Source organism: Hylobates moloch, unplaced genomic scaffold, assembly GCF_009828535.3.
Source record: "Hylobates moloch isolate HMO894 unplaced genomic scaffold, HMol_V3 SCAFFOLD_8, whole genome shotgun sequence".
In the NCBI taxonomy this organism is placed as follows: domain Eukaryota; kingdom Metazoa; phylum Chordata; class Mammalia; order Primates; family Hylobatidae; genus Hylobates; species Hylobates moloch.
The window spans coordinates 77580154-77600262 of record NW_026652283.1 but is presented as its reverse complement, the minus strand read 5'-3'; the positions used below and the strand labels follow the sequence as shown (position 1 = coordinate 77600262).

At 40.6% G+C, this 20109-nt stretch overlaps 2 protein-coding genes across 11 annotated transcripts in view; one reads left to right on the top strand and one right to left on the bottom strand.

The window, feature by feature from the left end:
* The window catches only part of IQCF6 (IQ motif containing F6), a 126067-nt gene that overhangs the window by 75273 nt on the left and 30685 nt on the right, over positions 1–20109 (bottom strand). For 2 of the 10 annotated variants that reach the window (XM_058441875.1, XM_058441876.1), the window contains one exon: positions 7182–7330. The exons of 4 other annotated variants lie outside the window; for them this stretch is intronic. In XM_058441875.1, coding sequence (XP_058297858.1) covers positions 7182–7211 — 30 coding nt within the window. In that variant the 5' untranslated portion in view covers positions 7212–7330. Of the gene's footprint in view, positions 1–6959; positions 7036–7181; positions 7331–20109 lie in introns of those variants that run through there. 4 more of the 10 variants (XM_058441877.1, XM_058441881.1, XM_058441883.1 and 1 more) reach the window with 3 other exon arrangements.
* Positions 5187–6963, top strand: IQCF2 (IQ motif containing F2). The gene is made up of 3 exons (XM_032159114.2): positions 5187–5281; positions 5455–5547; positions 6527–6963. The coding sequence occupies exons 1-3, from the start codon at positions 5264–5266 to the stop codon at positions 6908–6910; spliced, it is 495 nt and encodes a 164-aa protein (XP_032015005.1). The 5' UTR covers positions 5187–5263; the 3' UTR covers positions 6911–6963.

Below are 20109 nucleotides of genomic sequence, written 5' to 3'. Positions count from 1 at the left end.
GCGCTACTCCTTGAGGGACCAGTGCTTCAAATATGCACGTGTATGGCCCTCAACCCTGCCACTTTTTTCCCAGAGAATGGGGAAACCAATCGAGCATGACTGCCAACAAATTATAGTCCAGACTTATGCCGCCCAAGATGATCTCTTAGACGTCCCCTTAGCTAATCCTGACCTTAACCTATATACTGGTGGAAGTTTATTTATGGAGAATGGGATACAAAGGGCAGGTTATGCCATAGTTAGTGATGTAACCATACTTGAAAGTAAGCCTCTCCCCCCAGGGACCAGCACCCAGTTAGAAGAACTAGTGGCACTTACCCGAGACTTAGAACTGAGAAAGGGAAAAAGAATAACTGTGTACATAGATAGCAAGTATGCTTATCTAATCCTACATGCCCATGCTGCAATATGGAAAGAAAGGGAGTTCCTAACCTCTGGGGGAATTCCCATTAAATACCACAAGGAAACCATGGGGTTATTGCATGCCGTGCAAAAAACCCAAGGAGGTGGCAGTCTTACACTGCCAAAGCCATCAAAAGGGGAAGGAGAGGGGAGAAGAGCAGCATAAGTGGCTGGCAGAGGCAGGGAAAGACCAGCAGAAAGGAAAGAGAGAAAGAGACAGAAAGTCAGAGAGAGAGAGACAAAGAGGGAGTCAGGGAGAGAGAGAAAGAGAGACACAGAAAGTCAAAGAGAGAGAGGAAGAGACAGACAAAGACAGAGTCAGAAAGAGAGAGACAAAGAAGAAGTCAAAGAGAAAGAGAGATAGAAGTAGTAAAGAAAAGACAGTGTACCCTATTCCTTTAGAAGCCAGGGTAAATTTAAAACCTATAATTGATAATTGAAGGTCTTCTCTGTAACCCTATAACACTCCAATACCACCTTGTTGTCAGTGTAAACAAGGGTGTAGCCTGAAAGCACTGAGGCCACCAACAACCTGTAGGCTTCCTATCAAAAATCCTTAACCCAGCAGGTTTCCTAACAGGGGATCTAAATCTTAATTAATTACCATACAAAGGTCAGACCAGATCTAGGAGGAACTCCCTTCAGGACAGGACGATAGATGGTTCCTCCCAGGTGATTAAGGAAAAAAGACACAATGGGTATTCAGTAAATGATAAGGAAACTCTTGTAGAAGCAGAGTTAGGAAAATTGCCTGATAATTAGTCTGCTCAAATGTGTGAGCTCTTTGCACTCAGCCAAACCTTAAAGTACTTACAGAATCAGGAAGGAGCCATCTATACCAATTCTAAGTTAATATGGACTGAACCAGGTCTTATTAATAGCAAAGAATAACTGAAATCCCAAACTTACATGGTTTTCAACAAAAGTAAAGCTTGATAAAAGTTAACAGTGTAAACATATATTATCCTAACTTCTAATCTTTTGGAAATCAGACCCTATCAGTACCCTTCAAAGCTGAAGTCCATCAGCACAGAGCCATACAACTAATACCCCTACTTATAGGGTTAGGAATGGCTACTGCTACAGGAACTGGAAAAGCCAGTTTATCTACTTCATAATCCTACTACCATGCATTCTCAAAGGATTTCTCAGACAGTTTGTAAGAAATAACAAAATCTATCCTTACTCTACAATCCCAAATAGACTCCTTGGCAGCAGTGACTCTCCAAACTGCCAAGGCCTAGACCTCCTCACTGCTGAGAAAGGAGGACTCTGCATCTTCTTAGGAGAAGAGTATTGTTTTTACACTAACCAGTCAGGGATAGTATAAGATGCCACCAGCGTTTACAGGAAAAGGCTTCTGAAATCAGACAACGCCCTTCAAACTCTTATACCAACCTCTAGAGTTGGGCAACATGACCTGTCCCCTTTCTAGGTCCCATGGCAGCCATCTTGCTATTACTCGCCTTCCGGCCCTGTATTTTTAACCTCCTTGTCAAATTTGTTTCCTCTAGGATCGAGGCCATCAAGCTACAGATGGTCTTACAAATGGAACCCCAAATGAGCTCAACTAACAACTTCTACCAAGGACCCCTGGACCAACCTGCTGGCCCTTTCACTGGCCTAAAGAGTTCTCCTCTGGAGGACATTAAAACTACAGGGCCCCTTCTTTGCCCTTATCCAGCAGGAAGCTGCTAGAACGGTCATCGCCCAATTCCCAACAGCAGTTGGGTTGTCCTGTTTAGAGGGGGGATTGAGAGGTAAAGCTGGCTGGCTTCTGGGTCAGACAGGGACTTGGAGAACTTTTCTGTCTAGCTAAAGGATTGTAAACACACCAGTCAGCACTCTGTGTCTATCTAAAGGTTTGTAAGTGCACCAATCAGAACTCTGTAAAAATGCACCAATCAGAGCTCTGTGTCTAGCTAAAGGCTTGTAAACGCATCAATCAGCACTCTGTAAAAATGGACCAATCAGCACTCTGTAAAATGGACAAATCAGTGCTTTATAAAATGGACTAATCAGCAGGACATGGGGGGGTGCCAAATAAGGGAATAAAAGCTGGCCACCCGAGCCAGCAGCGGCAACCCACTCAGGTACCCTTCCACGCTGTGGAAGCTTTGTTCTTTTGCTCTTCACAGTAAATCTTGCTGCTGTTCACTCTTTGGGTCCACACTACCTTTATGAGCTGTAACACTCACTGCAAAGGTCTGCAGCTTCACTCCTGAAGTTAGCGAGACCACGAACCCACCGGGAGGAACAAACAACTCTGGACACGTCACCTTTAAGAGCTGCAACACTCACTGCAAAGGTCTGTGGCTTCACTCCTGAAGTCAAGTGAGACCATGAACCCACTGGAAGGAAGAAACTCTGGACACATCTGAACATCTGAAGGAAAAAACTCCAGACACATCATCTTTAAGAACTGTAACACTCACTACGAGGGTCCACAGCTTCATTCTTGAAGTCAGCGAGACCAAGAACCCACCAGAAGGAACCAGTTCCGGACACAACATCATACTTACTGGTGAAGTACTGAAAGCTTCCTCCCTAAGATCAGAAGCAAGACAAAAATGTCTACTCACCACTTGTATTCAACATTGTACTGGAGATTCCAGCCAGAACACTTAATCAAGAAAATTAATAAAGACATACAGATTAGGAGAGAAGAAGTAAAACTCACTATTTGCAGGTTACATGATTCAAGGTTGCAGAATATAAGATCAATAACAAATAATGGTTGTATTTCTAGATCAGCAATGAAAAAGCCAAAAATGAAATTAAGAAAACAATTTCATTTACAACAGCATCAAAAAAGTACAATACATAGGAATAAATTTTACACAAAAAGAGCAAGATCTGTACACTGAAAACTCCAAAACATTGTTGAAAGAAGTTTAAGAAGACCTAAATAAATTAAGACATCTGTGTCTATAGGTTAGAAGCCTTAATATTGCTAAAATGATAATATTCCCCAAGTTGATCTACAGATTCAGCATAATCCCTATCAGAATTCAGCTGACTTCTTTTGCAGAAATTGACAAGCTGGTTCTAAAATTCATATGGAAAGTCAAGGGATTCAGAATAGCCAAAGCAATCTTGAAAAAGAAAAATAAAGTGGGAGGGCTCACACTTCCTGATTTCAAAACTTACTATGCAGCTACAGTAATCAAACCAGTTTGGTACTGGCACAAAGACAGACATATAGGTCAGTGAAATGGAATTGAGAGTCTGAAAGAAACCCATATATCTATGGTCAATTTAGTTTTGACAAGGTTGCCAAGTCCCCTCAATGGGAAAACAATTGTCTTTTTGACAAATTATGCCAGAACAACTGGACATCCACATGTAAAAGAATGAATTTGAACCTAGCCTCACTCCATACACAAAGCTTAAAATGGATCAAAGATCTAAATGTAAGAGCAAAAGCTATAAAACTCTTAGAATTTTAAATTGGCCAGGTATCGTGGTTCATGCCTGTAATCCCAGCACTTTGGGAAGCTGAGGTGGGAGAATCACTTTAGCCCAGGAGTTTGAGACCAGCCCAGTCAACATAGTGAGAACCCATATCTAAATAAATACATATTTTAAAAAATAAAAGAACAAAAAATGAAAAAAATAAATAGCCAGGCATGGTGGCATGTGCCTGTAGTCCCAGATACTCAGGAGGCTGAGGTGGGAGGATCACCTGAGTCCAGGAAGGCCAAGCCTGCAGTGAGCCAAAGTTGTGCCACTGCACTCCAGCCTGGACAACAGAGTGACACCTTATCTCAAAGAAAGAAAAAGAAAGAAAGAAAATCACTTTCTCTTAGTGTTCAAATTTGTCACCATCAATATTTCCTTGTATTTATTTAAATTTCCCTGTGGCTATTTCACCTTTTTCATTCCACTTCATTCTCTTTCTTGATTACCCAGGTTGGTGAACTGTGTGTCTTTAAAACTGGTCTTGTCAGAATACTGCCTTTTAAATTTATTTTCCACTACCCATCTTTGTTTTCTATGTCATTAATTTAAGTTTTGATCTTTGTTTTACTGCTTTCCAGATTCATCTGGTGTATCTTTTTCTAGTTTCCTAAGGCTTTGTGAGACACTGAGTCGAGGGAAGACAGGAAGTGCTAAATCTCACCAGACACTGGAGAGTGATATGGGGATGCACCATCATGGTCCTCCCTGCTTTGCCATGCTGCTGATAATGAGAAGGGACTGTGGATGGACTTCACATGAGGAGAGCCCTGCTATGGAATGGCACTCAAGTGCTCCATTTTTCCACCCTCAGCTCTGACACATCTCTGACAGAAGGCAAGTAGACAGGTGGTACTGAGGAGAGAGGCCATTTCTCTTACTGTCTCCTGTCTCTGAAGAGAAGGAGGAAGTAAAGCTGAAGAGCAACAGGAATGAAGTCAGTGGCAAGACCAACCAGTGCCACTGACCAGACCTAAGATTGAAAGATTAACCCTCTCCCACCCCCCCACCCCCCCCCCGCCCCGACTCTAACCACATGTGCTCTCAATCTATCACAACCCTTTCACATGGACCCCTTAGAGTTGAAAGCCCTTAAAAGGGCCAGGAACTCTTTCTTCAGGGAGCTTTGTTCTTGAGATGCAAGTCTGCCAATGCTTCCGGCCCAATAAAGCTTCTTCCTTCTTTAACCCAGTGTCTGAGGGGTTTTGTCTGCAGCTCATCCTGCTACAGTACAAGTTCCCCTGGAGTTTGTTTCTGATAGAGACACATCTCTGTGGCAGATGTCCCAATCCCTATGTCATAATGCAATTGTGAATTCAGAGCTCTCCCCTCACTCATGCTACTCATGCCAGACCTTGGGAAGCAGAGAAATCAGGGCTAATGAACCATCTAAGGACAGGCCATGAGGGTTCGATTTTGTGTAAGAGACATGGCCAGATCTATTAGGTGGACCAGGGGTGGGTGGGTATCTCCCTGGGCTTTACAGGACTTGAGAAAAGAGAGGATGTTAAAGTAGTAATTGTCTTTGTATAGAGCCATAGAGAGAAACAGTCTTAACTCATTTATGTATTTCCCATTTAATTCTGATGACAGACCAAAGGCAATTTAATTTTAGTTATAATTGAGGATGTTGAAGAAAGCATTGAATGGGAGACATTGCAGAAGAAGAAACAGCAGAAAATCAAGGTGAGAAGAATTCCATGTAGTTAAGAGAAATCCAGAACATTTATATCTACATCATGAAGTGTGGGATTTTGCCTCTTATGGATCCAGGGTCTAATTAGGAGTCAACTCAATGTTGGCTCATTTTTCCTCCATCCTCTTCTCAGTCTGGGCTGTCTGGATCTGGGCCTGACTGAGACATTGAGAGTGATTGGAAAGAATGAAAGCCTTGGGAGGCCGAGACGGGCAGATCACGAGGTCAGGAGATAGAGACCATCCTGGCTAACTCGGTGAAACCCCGTCTCTACTAAAAATACAAAAAATTAGCCAGGCGTGGTGGCAAGCACCTGTAGTCCCAGCTAATCAGGAGGCTGAGGCAGGAGAATGGCGTGAACCCGAGAGGCAGAGCTTGCAGTGAGCCGAGATTGCGCCACTGCACTCCAGCCTGGGCAACAGAGCGAGACTCCTTCTCAAAAAAAATGAAAGCCATCAAGAAATGCATGAGGCTGAGAGGTGAGAATGTGAGAACTTGGAATTAGAGAGTAGACTGTTCAAAATATGGAAAGACTTGGAGTAGAATATGTGGTCAGGGTATTGAAAACTTACCATAGTATCAAAATATGGTCGTGGCAGACAGAAATCAGCCAGTGGTGGTTTGGGGCTGGAATTAGCAGAGAATTACCAGGCAGAAGGTTATGAGGCCTTTCCAAACGCAGTGAGCACCGAAGAGTTGAGTGTGACTAACAAGGTCCCGCACATGCCTAATGCACCCTTCTAGTTACTAATGGTTTCTCCCTTGGTCCATGCACGGCAGAGATAGTCTGGAGAAGGACTCTGTGACTCTGGGATTGAAGTGATGTGCCCACAGTGGCAGAGGAAGGTCACCACCTGGTCTGATGGCTCCTAGTCAGTGTCCTGCTAACAAAATCCAGGCTCCTTCCAGGAAGATCCTAGAAGTTGGTGGCAGGAAGTTTTCTGACTGATCTCTCTTGTCTCTGCCTAGGAAAAACTTAGAATAAGAACAAAAGCAACTGTAAAGATCCAGGCCTGGTGGCGGGGCACCCTGGTGCGCAGGACACTGCTGCATGCAGCCCTCAGGGCCTGGATAATTCAGTGCTGGTGGCGGATGACATTGTTGAGGTTGCTGGAGAAGAAACGGCAGGCAGCTCTCATCGCCTACGCAACCAGAGAGAGGGCAGTGATCAAGCTCCAGTCTTTGGTCCGTATGTGGCGCATCCGCTGGCGATACTGCCAGGTGCTCAATGCCATCTACGTCATCCAGGGCCACTGGCAATGCCACGACTGCCAGACCTGCGCCCTCCTCCGGGGCCACTGTGTGGTCACAGCCACTCACCTGCAGTTCCACATTGAGATCATCAACTCCTAAGGGCTGGCAAGAAGGGCACTGTGTCTACTGTCCCTATTAAAGGTCTAACCTGGTCTGGTGTGTCTCACGGGCTCCCCCAGCTAATGGGATTCTTGAGACTTGGACCTTGCTGCCTCCTCTTCTCCCTGAGAAGGAATTTCAGTGAGGTTTACCCCCTGGGTCCATGGACCCTGTTTTGGACTGACAATGGCCATAGGAAGCCCCAGTCTGCCCTGATATATGACAGAGCCAGAAGTCCCAGTTCCCATCCCCAGCCTTATTTTCTTCTCACCGGGGGATCTGGGAGGCAGTTGGGCTCCATCTTCCTGAAGATTCTGGGCACCTCTGCACATATAGATGGACTATTGGGCTCTGCTCTGTCAACCTAGAATCAAGGTCGGCCGGGGTCTCGGATGCCTCAGTTTCCTCTTTGGCAAGCACCTAGATGGAATGGCAATATTTGGCTGATTCTCCTGGGAGCAATGCAGTGTAGCCCCAGGTGAAGAATAAGAGGCTGGCCTTAGTGGTAGGTGGGGCTGGGGCTAGGCATGCTAATGATTAGTTGGTGACCCTAAGGACTAGTGGAAAACAGAAGTTTACAGAAGCTCATCTCTTCTCTACAATTTCCTCACTAGAACTCCTCTCCCCAAGGGCCATGTGACAAACAGGGCTCCCTCTGATATTACCCCTACCCCTACTCTTATCTCAATTATTGGTGATTTTATCATTGGTCAAGATGACCCTTCAATCTCCTCCATTCTAACCTCAAATAAACTTTTCTGCTCTTCTCCTCAGCTATTCACTCCCACAGTCATACCAAAACAGTGCTATTCTATGGAACTTCTGTGATGATGGAAATCTCTCTCTATGCTGTCCAATATAGTAGCCACTAGCTACATATGGTTGTGGTGCACCTGAAATGCACGTAGTGCAACTGAGGAGTTGAATTTTTTATTTTATTTAAATTTAAATAATCATTGGACAATGATGCTCTAGACCTCATCATCACCAATAATTGTACTATTGCTCAAATTGCTTTTTCTAATTTTCCATTCTTTGATTACTTTCTTCTTTCAGTTCACCTTTTCAATAACCCCAATATTTCTTCAGATATGATAAGGTCTTCCAGTTTATTGACCCTATCATTTTTTTACAGCCACCATCCCTGACATGCTCTTGCATGTTTCTTTACCTAGTGCAGATTCCGTGGTTAATTATCATCTCTCCCCTGCACTATCTCACTCCCTTGGCCCACTCTCTTTCTGCAAACATGTATGAGGTGAAGCCAACCGTCTCCCTGTTCCATGCCTACAGAATAAGGGAACGTGGCTGAGACAAAACCAACAACCATGAGGCATGGCCTTCATTTATATTCATGACCACATATCTCAACTGGACTAATTTCCCAATGAATTTATCTAGTAAGTTTGCATTTATATTTTCTGAGTTGAATAATTTACACCACCTCCTCTCCAAATGTTTGTTATTTCGGTTGGAATAAATGGTGTCAGAAATGAAACCTGAAAAAGAACACTATTGGAAGGGATTGGCAATTCTTGGAACTGGTGTTCAGGACCCACTTGAGCCCTTTGAGCTCTCTGCTTTCAAGGCTTGCCTGTTCTTCCCTGATGAGTCTTCTCTCAGGCTGAGCCTCCCTCTTTTTGGTATTATTTGATATTATTTGGGATCTGGTTTGGATCACTCAACCTTAATAAAGACCATACATCTCTCCTTGAATGACAAAAATACTTTGCCTTTTCTGGTAAGTTCTTTCTTGTATAAAGATGTGTGTCTTTCTGAATTGAGTACTCTTGGTTTCTACAGAATTTACAGTCAGCCTGTGAGGCATGTCTTTTCTGGTTGTGGAACTCATTTAATATTTTGATCAGCATGCATAGGTTACAATTTTTGCAAACACTCTTATACTGGTTTCTTTTGATTTGGTTTGACTCTTTTGTTTCTGAAAATCTTCTGAAAGCAAAAACAAACATTCTGGATGGTTGGTGCAGGATGGCTAATTAAAAGCCACTAGGGCAGTCACCACCATCTAAAGCACCAGCCTAAACTCCTGAAGTTCCCTAACAGGATTTATAGAATTTTCTTTGCTCTTGAGAGATTAATAAGAGACAGAGTGGAATTCTCAAACATTAAGGCATACCAGGTTTTCTGGGACTCCAGCTGGCTGCATATTATAGCCCACTCTTGTGAACATTTTAAAATTGATGAACAAAATTATTTATTTTTATTTTTACTTTTTATTTTTGAGACAGCTTTGCTCTGTCGCCCAGGCTGGAGTGCTATGGCACCATCTCAGCTGATTACAACCTCCACGTCTTGGGCTCAAGTGATCCTCCCCCCTCAGCCTCCCAAGTAGCTGGGACTAGAGTCATGTGCCACTGCACCTGGCTAATTTTTGTATTTTTGTAGAGATGGGGTTTCACCATGTTGGCCAGGCTGCTCTTGAACTCCTGGCCTCAAGTGATCCTCCTGCCAGAGCCTCCCAAAGTGCTAGAATTACAGGCAGGAGACACCACACCTGGCATCTGATGAGCAAAATTAAATCAGGAAAAATTCAGAACTGAAATGATCAATATTCTAAAAACCTGCAATTGTAAAGTTAACATGTAGGGTCTTCTAAGTTCTCTGTCTGTTTTTTTCTGCCTACTTTGAACCTGCTGACTTTTCTACTGGTGTTGAGATAAAACCTACTCCTTATGGCATTCTGGCCAAGATTTTTTTAAGCCTTAAAGGACTTTCAAATTAGTGGCTTTACAAATTATAACAGCTTCACAGTAACCAAAACTTAGACACCTTTTAGAACTACAAATTTAGGGCCAGGCATGGTGGCTCATGCCTGTAATCCCAGCACTTTGAGAGGCCAAGGTGGGCAGATCACCTGAGGTCAGGAGTTTATGACCAGCCTGGCCAACATGGCGAAACCTCATCTCTACTAAAAATACAAAAATTAGCCAGGAGTGGTAGCAGGCGCCTGTAATCCCAGCTACTCGAGAGGCTGAAACAGGAGAATCACTTGAACCCAGGAGGTGGAGTTTGCAGTGAGCCAAGATCACACCACTGCACTCCAGCCTGGGCAACAGAGTAAGACTCCATCTTAAAAAAAAAAACAAACTATAAATTTAGGTTTGCCTGACTAATAATTGCATGTGGTAATAGAATGCTTAATTGAAAAATTAGTAATCTCAAGGAAAATGTACTAGATAAATGTTTATAAAAGTTAGGCTCTCACATCAAACTGGTCAAAATCTTGAGTTCATAGCCATGCTATAAGGCATCTCTGTCCAGCATAAAAATTTTACTTTTTCGGCCACACAGAGGCCAAAGAGAAAAAGCCAGAAAAAAAATTGCTAAAATCTTTCCCCTCCTGCATATGCTAATCAGGAAACCAGACCAGCAAACAAAAGATAGATTTGTTACTAGTTCAAGAATACTTGGAGATTTTGTTTTCCTTATACAATTCAGCCAGTCTTAGCTAAAATGTAAACATGGAAAATTTAACCCTAAACTTTGAAATTTAAAAAGGACAAAAAGAAGGTAGGAGTGAAAGAAGCTTTTAAAAATCAATCTGCCATGGAAACTGCTTTCCCCAAAATCTTAGTTCACAGGCTTCATTAGAATACCTATAGGGAAAACAAAGTTAAGCCATATGAGTAGGTTCCTATTTTGTCCAAAATGTAATTTAGATCCAACTGTCTTTTATAAACCAGTGAGCTTGTGTTATTGTCTCATGAAAAAATTCTAAAATGAAAGCTATAGATCTCTCTCTCTCTCTCCTTCTCTCTCTCTCTCCTTCTCTCTCTCTCCTTCTCTCTGTCTCTCTCCTTCTCTCTCTCTCTCTCCCTCTCTCCTTCTCTCTCTCTCTCTCTCTCTCTGTGTGTGTGTGTGTGTGTGTGTGTGTTTGGCTCTGTTTATGTAAGAATACATGTATTATATGTTTTGTCAACATGGTAAAATCTGACATAGTCATTCAGAAATCCCTTAAATTTGTTTTATTTAGATTGAATTAGGCAAGCGGGACATATATAAAATATATAGGAATTAACCCACATGATTTTTAGTTCCTATGACTTAAGTAAATATTTAATAAATAAGCTAATTTAAAAATTATTAGTAAAATTTTAAAATGTGTTCAAAATTGTCAGTATACATTTTTGCCTGGATTTACTGGTCAGTTTTATATTTGTCTCTAAAAGATGTTTAAGGTGTCAGAGTTTGACACAAAAGTTACAGAACCATAAACCATCCTAAAACAGAATTTTCTTTGTTTGTGTAATTTTTCACAAATAAAACCAATTTAATATTGTTGGTTTAGCGAAAATAGCTGTATCTTCTGAATTACCGGCAAAATATCCATATATTTAACTTTAAGGTTCCTACTTAGGTGAACACTTGATATCACAGGCTATAAAAATGGTTAACAAGAAAATAATTTGAAATAATGACTAGTTTGTCTAATATTCCATTTCTTGTAAGTAATACAAGGAAGCACTAAAAATAAATAAATAATGCAAATATAAGCTAGATAAATGCATATAAATGAAATTTTTATGTAATTTGACATCTTAAAATTATGTTAAATTAAATAATAGATACCCACTAAACGTTTGGGTTATTTCCAAATAAGACTAAAAAATATTAAAACAAATTGCTGAACATAAATATGAGTTTGTTCTTGGCTTCTTAAATTTTATAGAAAGCCTAAATATATTTTAGTCTCTTAATACACATTTTTAAACTATGGGGAAACATGTTTCTAAAAATTATAAAATGGTTCTCATTTATAAAATACTGATATGTGACAGACAATTCAAGATTTCTTGTTTCCAAGGTTTTCACTACAATTTAAGGTTACTAAGAGTTAAAAATTCTAGTTGATATATAATTGGCATGTAAAATGTGCCAAAAAAGTAAGATGAGCTTCATGTACCCTAAAACTTAAAGTATAATAAAAATAATAACAATAATAATAATAATAATAATAAATAAATAAATAAATAAATAACCATTGACTTTTAAAAAATGGGAAAAGAAAGTAAGATGTGCTTTTGATCAGACAAAATATATAAGACAAACATTAAAATATGTTCTTTATTTTAAAATAATTCACCTAATTTTGAAGCTATTTAAAGTTTATTTGAAAATATGAAACAAGATAGAAAGGAAGCAGTGAAGAAAGTTATGGATATGAAGATGTATTTTTGGTAACAAAGGTTAAAAAGAAAAGATAATATTTTTGTATAAAAATCTTGTGTGACATGTTTTTGTCCTAAAGTAAAATCACTGAACATTTAAGAAAGAGGAGGTATAGGCTGGGCGTGGTGGCTCATGCCTGTAATCCCAGCACTTTGGGAGGCCAAGGTAGGCAGATCACTTGAGGTCAGGAATTTGAGACCAACCTGGCCAGCATGGTAAAACCCCATCTCTACCAAAAATACAAAAAATTAGCTGGGCATGGTGGGCACTTGTAATCCCAGCTACTCAAGAGGCTGAGGCAGGATAATCACTTGAAGCCAGGAGGCGGAGGTTACATGCCACTACACTACACTCCAGCCTGGGCAACAAAGCAAGACTCCAAAAAAAAAAAAAGAAAAGAAAAGAGGACATATAGAATAGAGCAGACAGTTCAAGTATGTCATCAATGGTCTCAGAAAGTCATTAAAAGGTTAATGAAAGAGTTTATTAAAGGAATTTTGTGTGTAATTAAGTTGGCTATAATTAGAAGGGAATTATTTAAGTCCTTCTAAAGATTAAGCTTCAATATTAAAAGTATACTAACACAAAACTAAAAAATATGGTTCCCAATGTTACAATAACAAGGTTTTCTTAAAGTATTAATTTGCTCTTAGTAAAATTGCAAGAAAGACCCTAGGCTGTATTGCAGAGATGTGACTTTGTCTCACTGCAGCCTCAAACTCCTGGACTCAAGTGATCTTCCCATCTCAGCCTCCTGAGTAGCTGGGACTACAGCTCCCACACCCAGTCAATTTTTGTACTTTTTGTAGAGATAGGCTCTCATCATGTTGCCCAGGCTGGTCTCAAACTCTTGGGCTCAAGCAGTCCTCCCACCTCAGCCTCCTAAAATGCTGAGATTATCGGCGTGAGGCACTGGACCTGGCCTGACATTTTCATTTTTAATACTGAAATGTGTCTTTAACAGTCATCTCCTAAACTACAGTTTCTATTTCTTCCTGATATATATTTAAATTCCCTACTTTCAGGTTGGAAATGCTGTATACCATTTTTTCATACAAAATGGTAATTTCATTTCTTGAGGTAAAATTTTTCTTTTTGAAGCTTCTCAAATTTATATCTCAGAAGTTCAACTTTTGCTGTTCTTCAATGCACATAGTTTACAGGTCATACACCATTGCCTTTCAGTCTCCTCCCCCTGAAAAGGTATATCTTTTTGCTTGGATGGGGTGATAACTCTCTTCTTCAATCTTTTTACCAACTCCAGTTCTAACTCTATTTTTCCTCCAGTTCTAACTCTATTGTTATGGCCTGATGCTGAAATGTTTATCTTGAAGGTCTAGAAAAACAATGTTTTCCTTGAGTGTATCTTCATTCTCTACTCTTGTCTTTTCTTAATGTGTCTGAATTTTTCCATGTAACCAGGACACTACTCATACTGTTACTAAGAGCCATGTATTTTCCTGCTCAAGGTACTAGTTTCCTTGTTTATATTCCCCTATAATAGTGTAAACTCATAACCCTGAACACCCTCTTCCTATGTCTGAATAAATTCAAGTACCCTTTTATCAGGTTGAATTCCAGACTATCTAAATGGGCTTCCTGTAATGAAAAGCAATTACCAAGAGATGTGAAGGACCTCTTCAAGGAGAACTACAAACCACTGCTCAATGAAATAAAAGAGGACACAAACAAATGGAAGAACATTCCATACTCATGGATAGGAAGAATCAATATTGTGAAAATGGCCATACTGCTCAAGGTAATTTATAGATTCAATACCATCCTCATCAAGCTTTTAAAAGTATACTAACACAAAACTAAAAAATATGGTTCCCAATGTTACAATAACAAGGTTTTCTTAAAGTATTAATTTGCTTTCTTCACAGAATTGGAAAAAACTACTTTAAAGTTCATATGGAACCAAAAAAGAGCCCACATAGCCAAGACAATCCTAAGCAAAAAGAACAAAGCTGGAGGCATCGTGCTACCTGATTTCAAACTACACTATAAGGCTATAGTAACCAAAACCGCATGCTACCGGTACCAAAACAGATACACAGACCAATGGAACAGAACAGAGGCCTCAGAAATCACACCACACATCTACAACCATCTGATCTTTGACAAACCTGACAAAAACAAGAAATTGGGAAAGGATTCCCTATTTAATAAATGGTGCTGGTAAAACTGGCTAGCCATATGTTGAAAGCTGAAACTGGATCCCTTCCTTACACCTTATACAAACATTAACTCAAGATGGATTAAAGATTTAAATGTTGGACCTAAAACCATAAAAGCCCTAGAAGAAAACCTAGGCAATACTATTCAGGACATAGGCATGGGCAAGGACTTCATGACTAAAACACCAAAAGCAATGGCAACAAAAGCCAAAATAGTCAAATGGGATCTAATTAAACTAAAGAGCTTCTGCATGGCAAAAAAAAACTACCATCAGAGTGCATGGGCAACCTACAGAATGGGAGAAAATTTTTGCAATCTACCCATCTGACAAAGGGCTAATATCCAGAATCTACAAAGAACTTAAACAAATTTACAAGAAAAAAACAAACAACCCCATCAAAAAGTGGGCAAAGGATATGAACAGACACTTCTCAAAAGAAGACATCTGTGCAACCAACAGACATATGAAAAAATGCTCATCATCACTGGTCATCAGAGAAATGCAATTCAAAACAACAATGAGATACCATCTCACAACAGGTAGAATGGCAATCATTAAAAAGTCAGGAAACAACAGATACTGGAGAGGATGTGGAGAAATAGGAACGCTTTTACACTGTTGGTGGCAGAGTAAATTAGTTCAACCATTGTAGAAGACAGTGTGGCGATTCCTCAAGGATCTAGAACTAGAAATACCATTTCACCCAGTGATCCCATTACTGGGTATATACCCAAAGGGTTATAAATCATTCTACTATAAAGACACATGGACACATATGTTTATTGCAGCACTGTTCACAATAGCAAGGTCTTGGAACCAACCCAAATGTCCATCAATTATAGGCTAGATAAAGAAAATGTGGCACATATACACCACGGAATACTATGCAGCCATAGAAAAGGATGAGTTCATGTCCTTTACAGGGACATGGATAAAGCTGGAAACCATCATTCTGAGCAAACTATCACAAGGACAGAAAACCAAACACCAAATGTTCTCACTCAAAAGTGGGAGTTGAACAATGAGAACACATGGACACAGGGAGGGGAACATCACACATCGGGGCCTGTTGGGGGACAGGGGGCTGGGGGAGGGATAGCGTTAAGAGGAATACCTAATGTAAATGACGAGTTGATGGGTGCAGCAAACCAACATGACCACAAGACCCTGTCTCCAAAAAGATAAAAAAGAAATAGCACATTAAGTGGAATATATTCCATGACCAGGCAGGATTTATTCCTGGGATGCAAGGATGATTCAATATATGAAAATTGCTCAATGTAATATACCACATTAACAAAATGAAAGGGGAAATGCATAATCATCTCAATTTATGCAGAAAACAAAACATCTGACAAAATTCAACACCCTTTCATGATTAAAAAACAACAACAAGGCTGGGCACGGTGGCTCATGCCTGCAATCCCAGCACTTTGGGAGGCTGAGGCGGGCAGATCACGAGGTCAGGAGATTGAGACCATCTTGGCTAACACAGTGAAACCCCGTCTCTACTAAAAATACAAAAAATTAGCAGGGCATGGTGGCGGGCGCCTGTAGTCCCAGCTATTCAGGAGGCTGAGGCAGGAGAATGGCGTGAACCTGGGAGGTGGAGCTTGCAGTGAGCCATGATAGCGCCACTGCAGTCCTGCCTGGGTGAAAGAATGAGACTCCGTCTCAAAAAAAAAAAAAAAACACAACATGAATAGAAGGAAATTACCTCAACATAATAAGGAATATATGGGAAAAGCCCACAGCTAATAGTTGGTGGCAGCCAAAGCAACCTTATCTTGGATATTAATTCACCATATTCACTCCCGATTAACCGCTGGTTCCAGGAATGCTTCTGATATGATTTGGCTCTGTGTCCACACCCAAATCTCACCTTGAATTGTAAAAATCCCCTTGTGTCAAGGGTGGGACCAAGTGTAGGTAACTGTGTCATGGGGCAGTTTCCCCCATGCTGTTCTTGTGATAGTGAGTCTCACAAGATCCAATAGTTTTATAAGCATCTGGCATTTCCCCTGCTTGCACTCACTCTGTCCTGCCACCCTGTGAAGAAGGTGCCTGCTTCTCCTTTGCCTTCTACCATGATTGTAAGTTTCCTGAGGCCTCCCCAGCAATGCAGAACTGTGAGTCAATTAAACTTCTTTATTTCATAAATTACCCAGTCTCAGGTATTTCTTCATGGCAGCATAAGAACAGACTAATACAGCTTCTAAGATTTCTACTTTATCTACTTTTACTGTAAATCCTTCCCTAAGGCAGATTCACATAGCATTCTCACCTTTTCCTGAGAGGTTGGTTTCAATCATCTTACACATTCCTTCCCTGTGGTAGATAAGCCCTGGGTCTGGAGGGTGATGGTGCAGTGATCCACCATCTTATCTTGCTGCTACCGGGGACACAGACATGGCTTCTGTTTGTAAGGCCATATTAAATGTTTCTAAGAAACTGGATTTGTCATCCTCTTTCTTCAACCTCTCAGTTTCCTCAGACTTTGGGGACAGGTTTCCACAGACCTGCTCACCACAGAACATATCCTCAGTGGTGGAAGACTGAAAGCTTTTCCTTTAAGATCAGGAACAAAGCAAAATGACTGCTTTCACCACTTCTATTCAGCATAGTATTGGAAGTTCTAGCCAGGACAACTAGGCAATAAAAAGAAATAAAAGGCATCCAGATTGGAAAGGAAGGTGTAAAATTATCTCTGTTTACACACAATATGATTTTATATGTAAACCCTGCAGATTACACACACACAAAAAAACCTTAGAATAAATGAATTTCAGCAAAGTAGTAGGATACAAAATCAACACACACAAAAATCAGTTGCACTTAAGGGATAAAAGACTAGAGAAATTGATAAATAAAATTTTTTAAATTAAAAAAAATTTAAATCAGTTGCACTTCTGTACACTAACAATAAATAATCCAAAAGGGAAAGTAAGAAAACAATTTCGGCCAGGCCTGGTCGCTTATGCCTGTAATCCCAGCACTTTGGGAGGCCAAGGCAGGCAGATCACAAGGTCAGAAGATCAAGACCATCCTGGCTAACACAGTGAAACCCCGTCTCTACTAAAAATACAAAAAATTAGCCAGGCATGGTGGCGGGCGCCTATAGTCCCAGCTACTCAGGAGGCTGAGGCAGGAGAATGGCGTGAACCTGGGAGGCAGAGCTTGCAGTGAGCCGAGATCGTGCCACTGCACTCCAGCCTGGGCAACAGAGTGAGACTCCGTCTCAAAAAAAAAAAAAAGAAAGAAAACAATTTCATTTACAATATCATCAAAAAGAATAAAATACTTAGAAATACTCTTACCCAAGGAAGTGAAAGACTTGTAATTTGAAAACTACAAAATGTTGCTGAAAGAAACAAAAGAAGGCACAAACAAATGTAAGGACATCCTGTGTGCATGGACTACAAGACTTCATATTGTTAAAAAGCCAGTACTACACAAAGGGATCTACAGATTCAATGCCATCCCTGTCAAAATCCCAATGACATTTTTTGCAGAAATAGAGAAATTATCCAAAACTAGAGAGAGGTATGAAGAAAAGAAAAAAATGGATTCTAAAATTTATTAATCTTTTTTTTTGAGACAGGGTCTCACTCTGTCACCTAGACTGGAGTGCAGTGGTGTGATCTGGGCTCACTGCAACCTCCACCTCCTGGGTTCAAGTGATTCTCCTGCCTCAGCCTCTGGAGTAGATGGGATTACAGGCGTGCGATACCACACTCAGCTAATTTTTGTGTTTTTAGTAGAGATGGGGTTTCACCATGTTGGCCAGGCTGATCTCAAACTCCTGACCTCAAGTGATCCTCCTGCCTTGGCCTCCCAAAGTGCTGAGATTACAGGCATGAGCCACCACGCCTGTCCTAAAATTTATATGGAATCTAAAGAGACCTCAAATAGCCAAAATAATACTGAAAAAGAAGAGCAAAGTTGGAGATCTCACACTTCCCAAATTTCAAAACTTATTACAAAGCTGCAGTGATCAGTGTGGTACTGGCATATTAGACAGATCTCTAAGCCAGTAGAATAGAAGAGAGAGACCAGAAATAAACCTTCATGGATATAGTCAAATAATTTTCAACAAGGGTGCCAAGTCCATTCAATAAGGAAAAACAGTGCCTTCAACAAATGGTGATAGGAAAACTGGATATCCACAGGCAAAAAAAAAACGAAAAGGCACCCTTACGTTACACCATATATAAAAATTAACTCAAAACGTATCAAAGACCTAAACGTAGATATGAAGCTATAAAACTCTTAGAAGAAAACATAGAGGAAAACCTTCATAACACTGAATTTGGCAACGACTTCTTGGATATGATACCAAAAGAACAGGCAACAAAGAAAAAAATAGGTAAATTCAGTTACATCAAAATTAAAACTTCTGGCCAGGCGCAGTGGCTCACATCTGTAATCCCAGCACTTTGGGAAGCTGAGGCAAGCAGATCACCTGAGGCCAGAAGTTCGAGACCAACATGGTGAAACCCTGTCTGTACTAAAAATACAAAAATTAGCCAGGTGTGGTGGCATGCCTGTAATCGCAGGTACTCGGGAGGCTGAGGCAGAAGAATTGCTTGAACCCGGGAGGTGGAGGTTGCAGTGAGCCAAGATCGTGCCACTACACTCCAGCCAGGTGACAGAGAGTGACTCTGTCTTAAAAAAAAAAAAAAAGAAAGAAATTTAAAACTTCTTTGCCTCAAAAGACAAAAACAACAGAGTGAAAAGCAATCCATAGAATGGGAGAAAAATCTTTATAAATCATATATCCGATAAAGTATTAAAATCCTACAACACACTAACAGGACCAATAAACCCCAATTCAAAAACGGGCAAAGAATTTGAATAGACATTTTTCCAAAGAAAATATTAAATTGCCAACAAGAACATGAAAAGATGTTTTTCACCACGAATCATTAAGGAAATACACATCAAAAATAATGAGATGCCACTTCATACCCATTGGAAGGACTGTGATGAAAAAAGCAGAGATAACAAGTGTTGAGGAGGTGGGAGAAATTGGAACACCTGTGCACTGCACTGCTGGTAGCAATGTAAAATGTTACAGCTGCTATGGAACACAGTATGGTAGTGCACTATGCTAATGTGTTGTCCACACTAAGTTTCGCCTCAGTATGGTGACCTCCTAGGAGCAGGGCACCACCAGATTTCCCTAGTAGGAGTGAACCATCCCAGGTTGGAAATGGAGCAGGTCAAAATTCCCGTGCTGATCAGTAGTGGGATTGCACCTGTGAATAGCCACTGCACTCCAGCCTGAGCAACATAGTGAGAACTTGTCTCTTAAAATAACAAAAACAAAACAAAAAAATTAAAAACAGAATTACTATATGATCCAGCAATTCCACTTCCGGGCATATACCCAAAAGAATTGACAGTAGAGTCTTGAAGAGATATTTGTACATCCATGTTCATAGCAGCGTTATTCAAATAGCCAAAAGGTGAAAGGATCCTGGTGTCCATCCACAGATGAATGAATAAAATGTAGCACATACATACAATGGAATATTCAGCCTGAGGAAGGAAAATGTGACACATGCTACAATATGGATGACTCTGGAAGACATTATGCCAAGTGGAATAAGCCAGTCACAAAAAGAGAAATACTGTATGATTTCACTCATAGGAGGTACCTCGAGTAGTCAAATTCATAGAGACAGAAAGTAGAATGGTGGTTGTCAGGGGCTAGGGGAGGGAGGACTAGGGAGTAATTGTTTAATAGTTACAATGTTTCAGTTTTGCAAGATGAAAGAAGTTCTGGAGATGGATGGTGGTGATGGTTGCACAACAATGCGAATGT

What these genes read in the sequence shown, in the direction of transcription:
- IQCF2 (XM_032159114.2), top strand. An exon ending in AGAAACAGCAGAAAATCAAG is followed by an intron (nt 5,548 to 6,526) that starts GTGAGAAGAATT and finishes GTCTCTGCCTAG; the next exon opens with GAAAAACTTAGAATAAGAAC.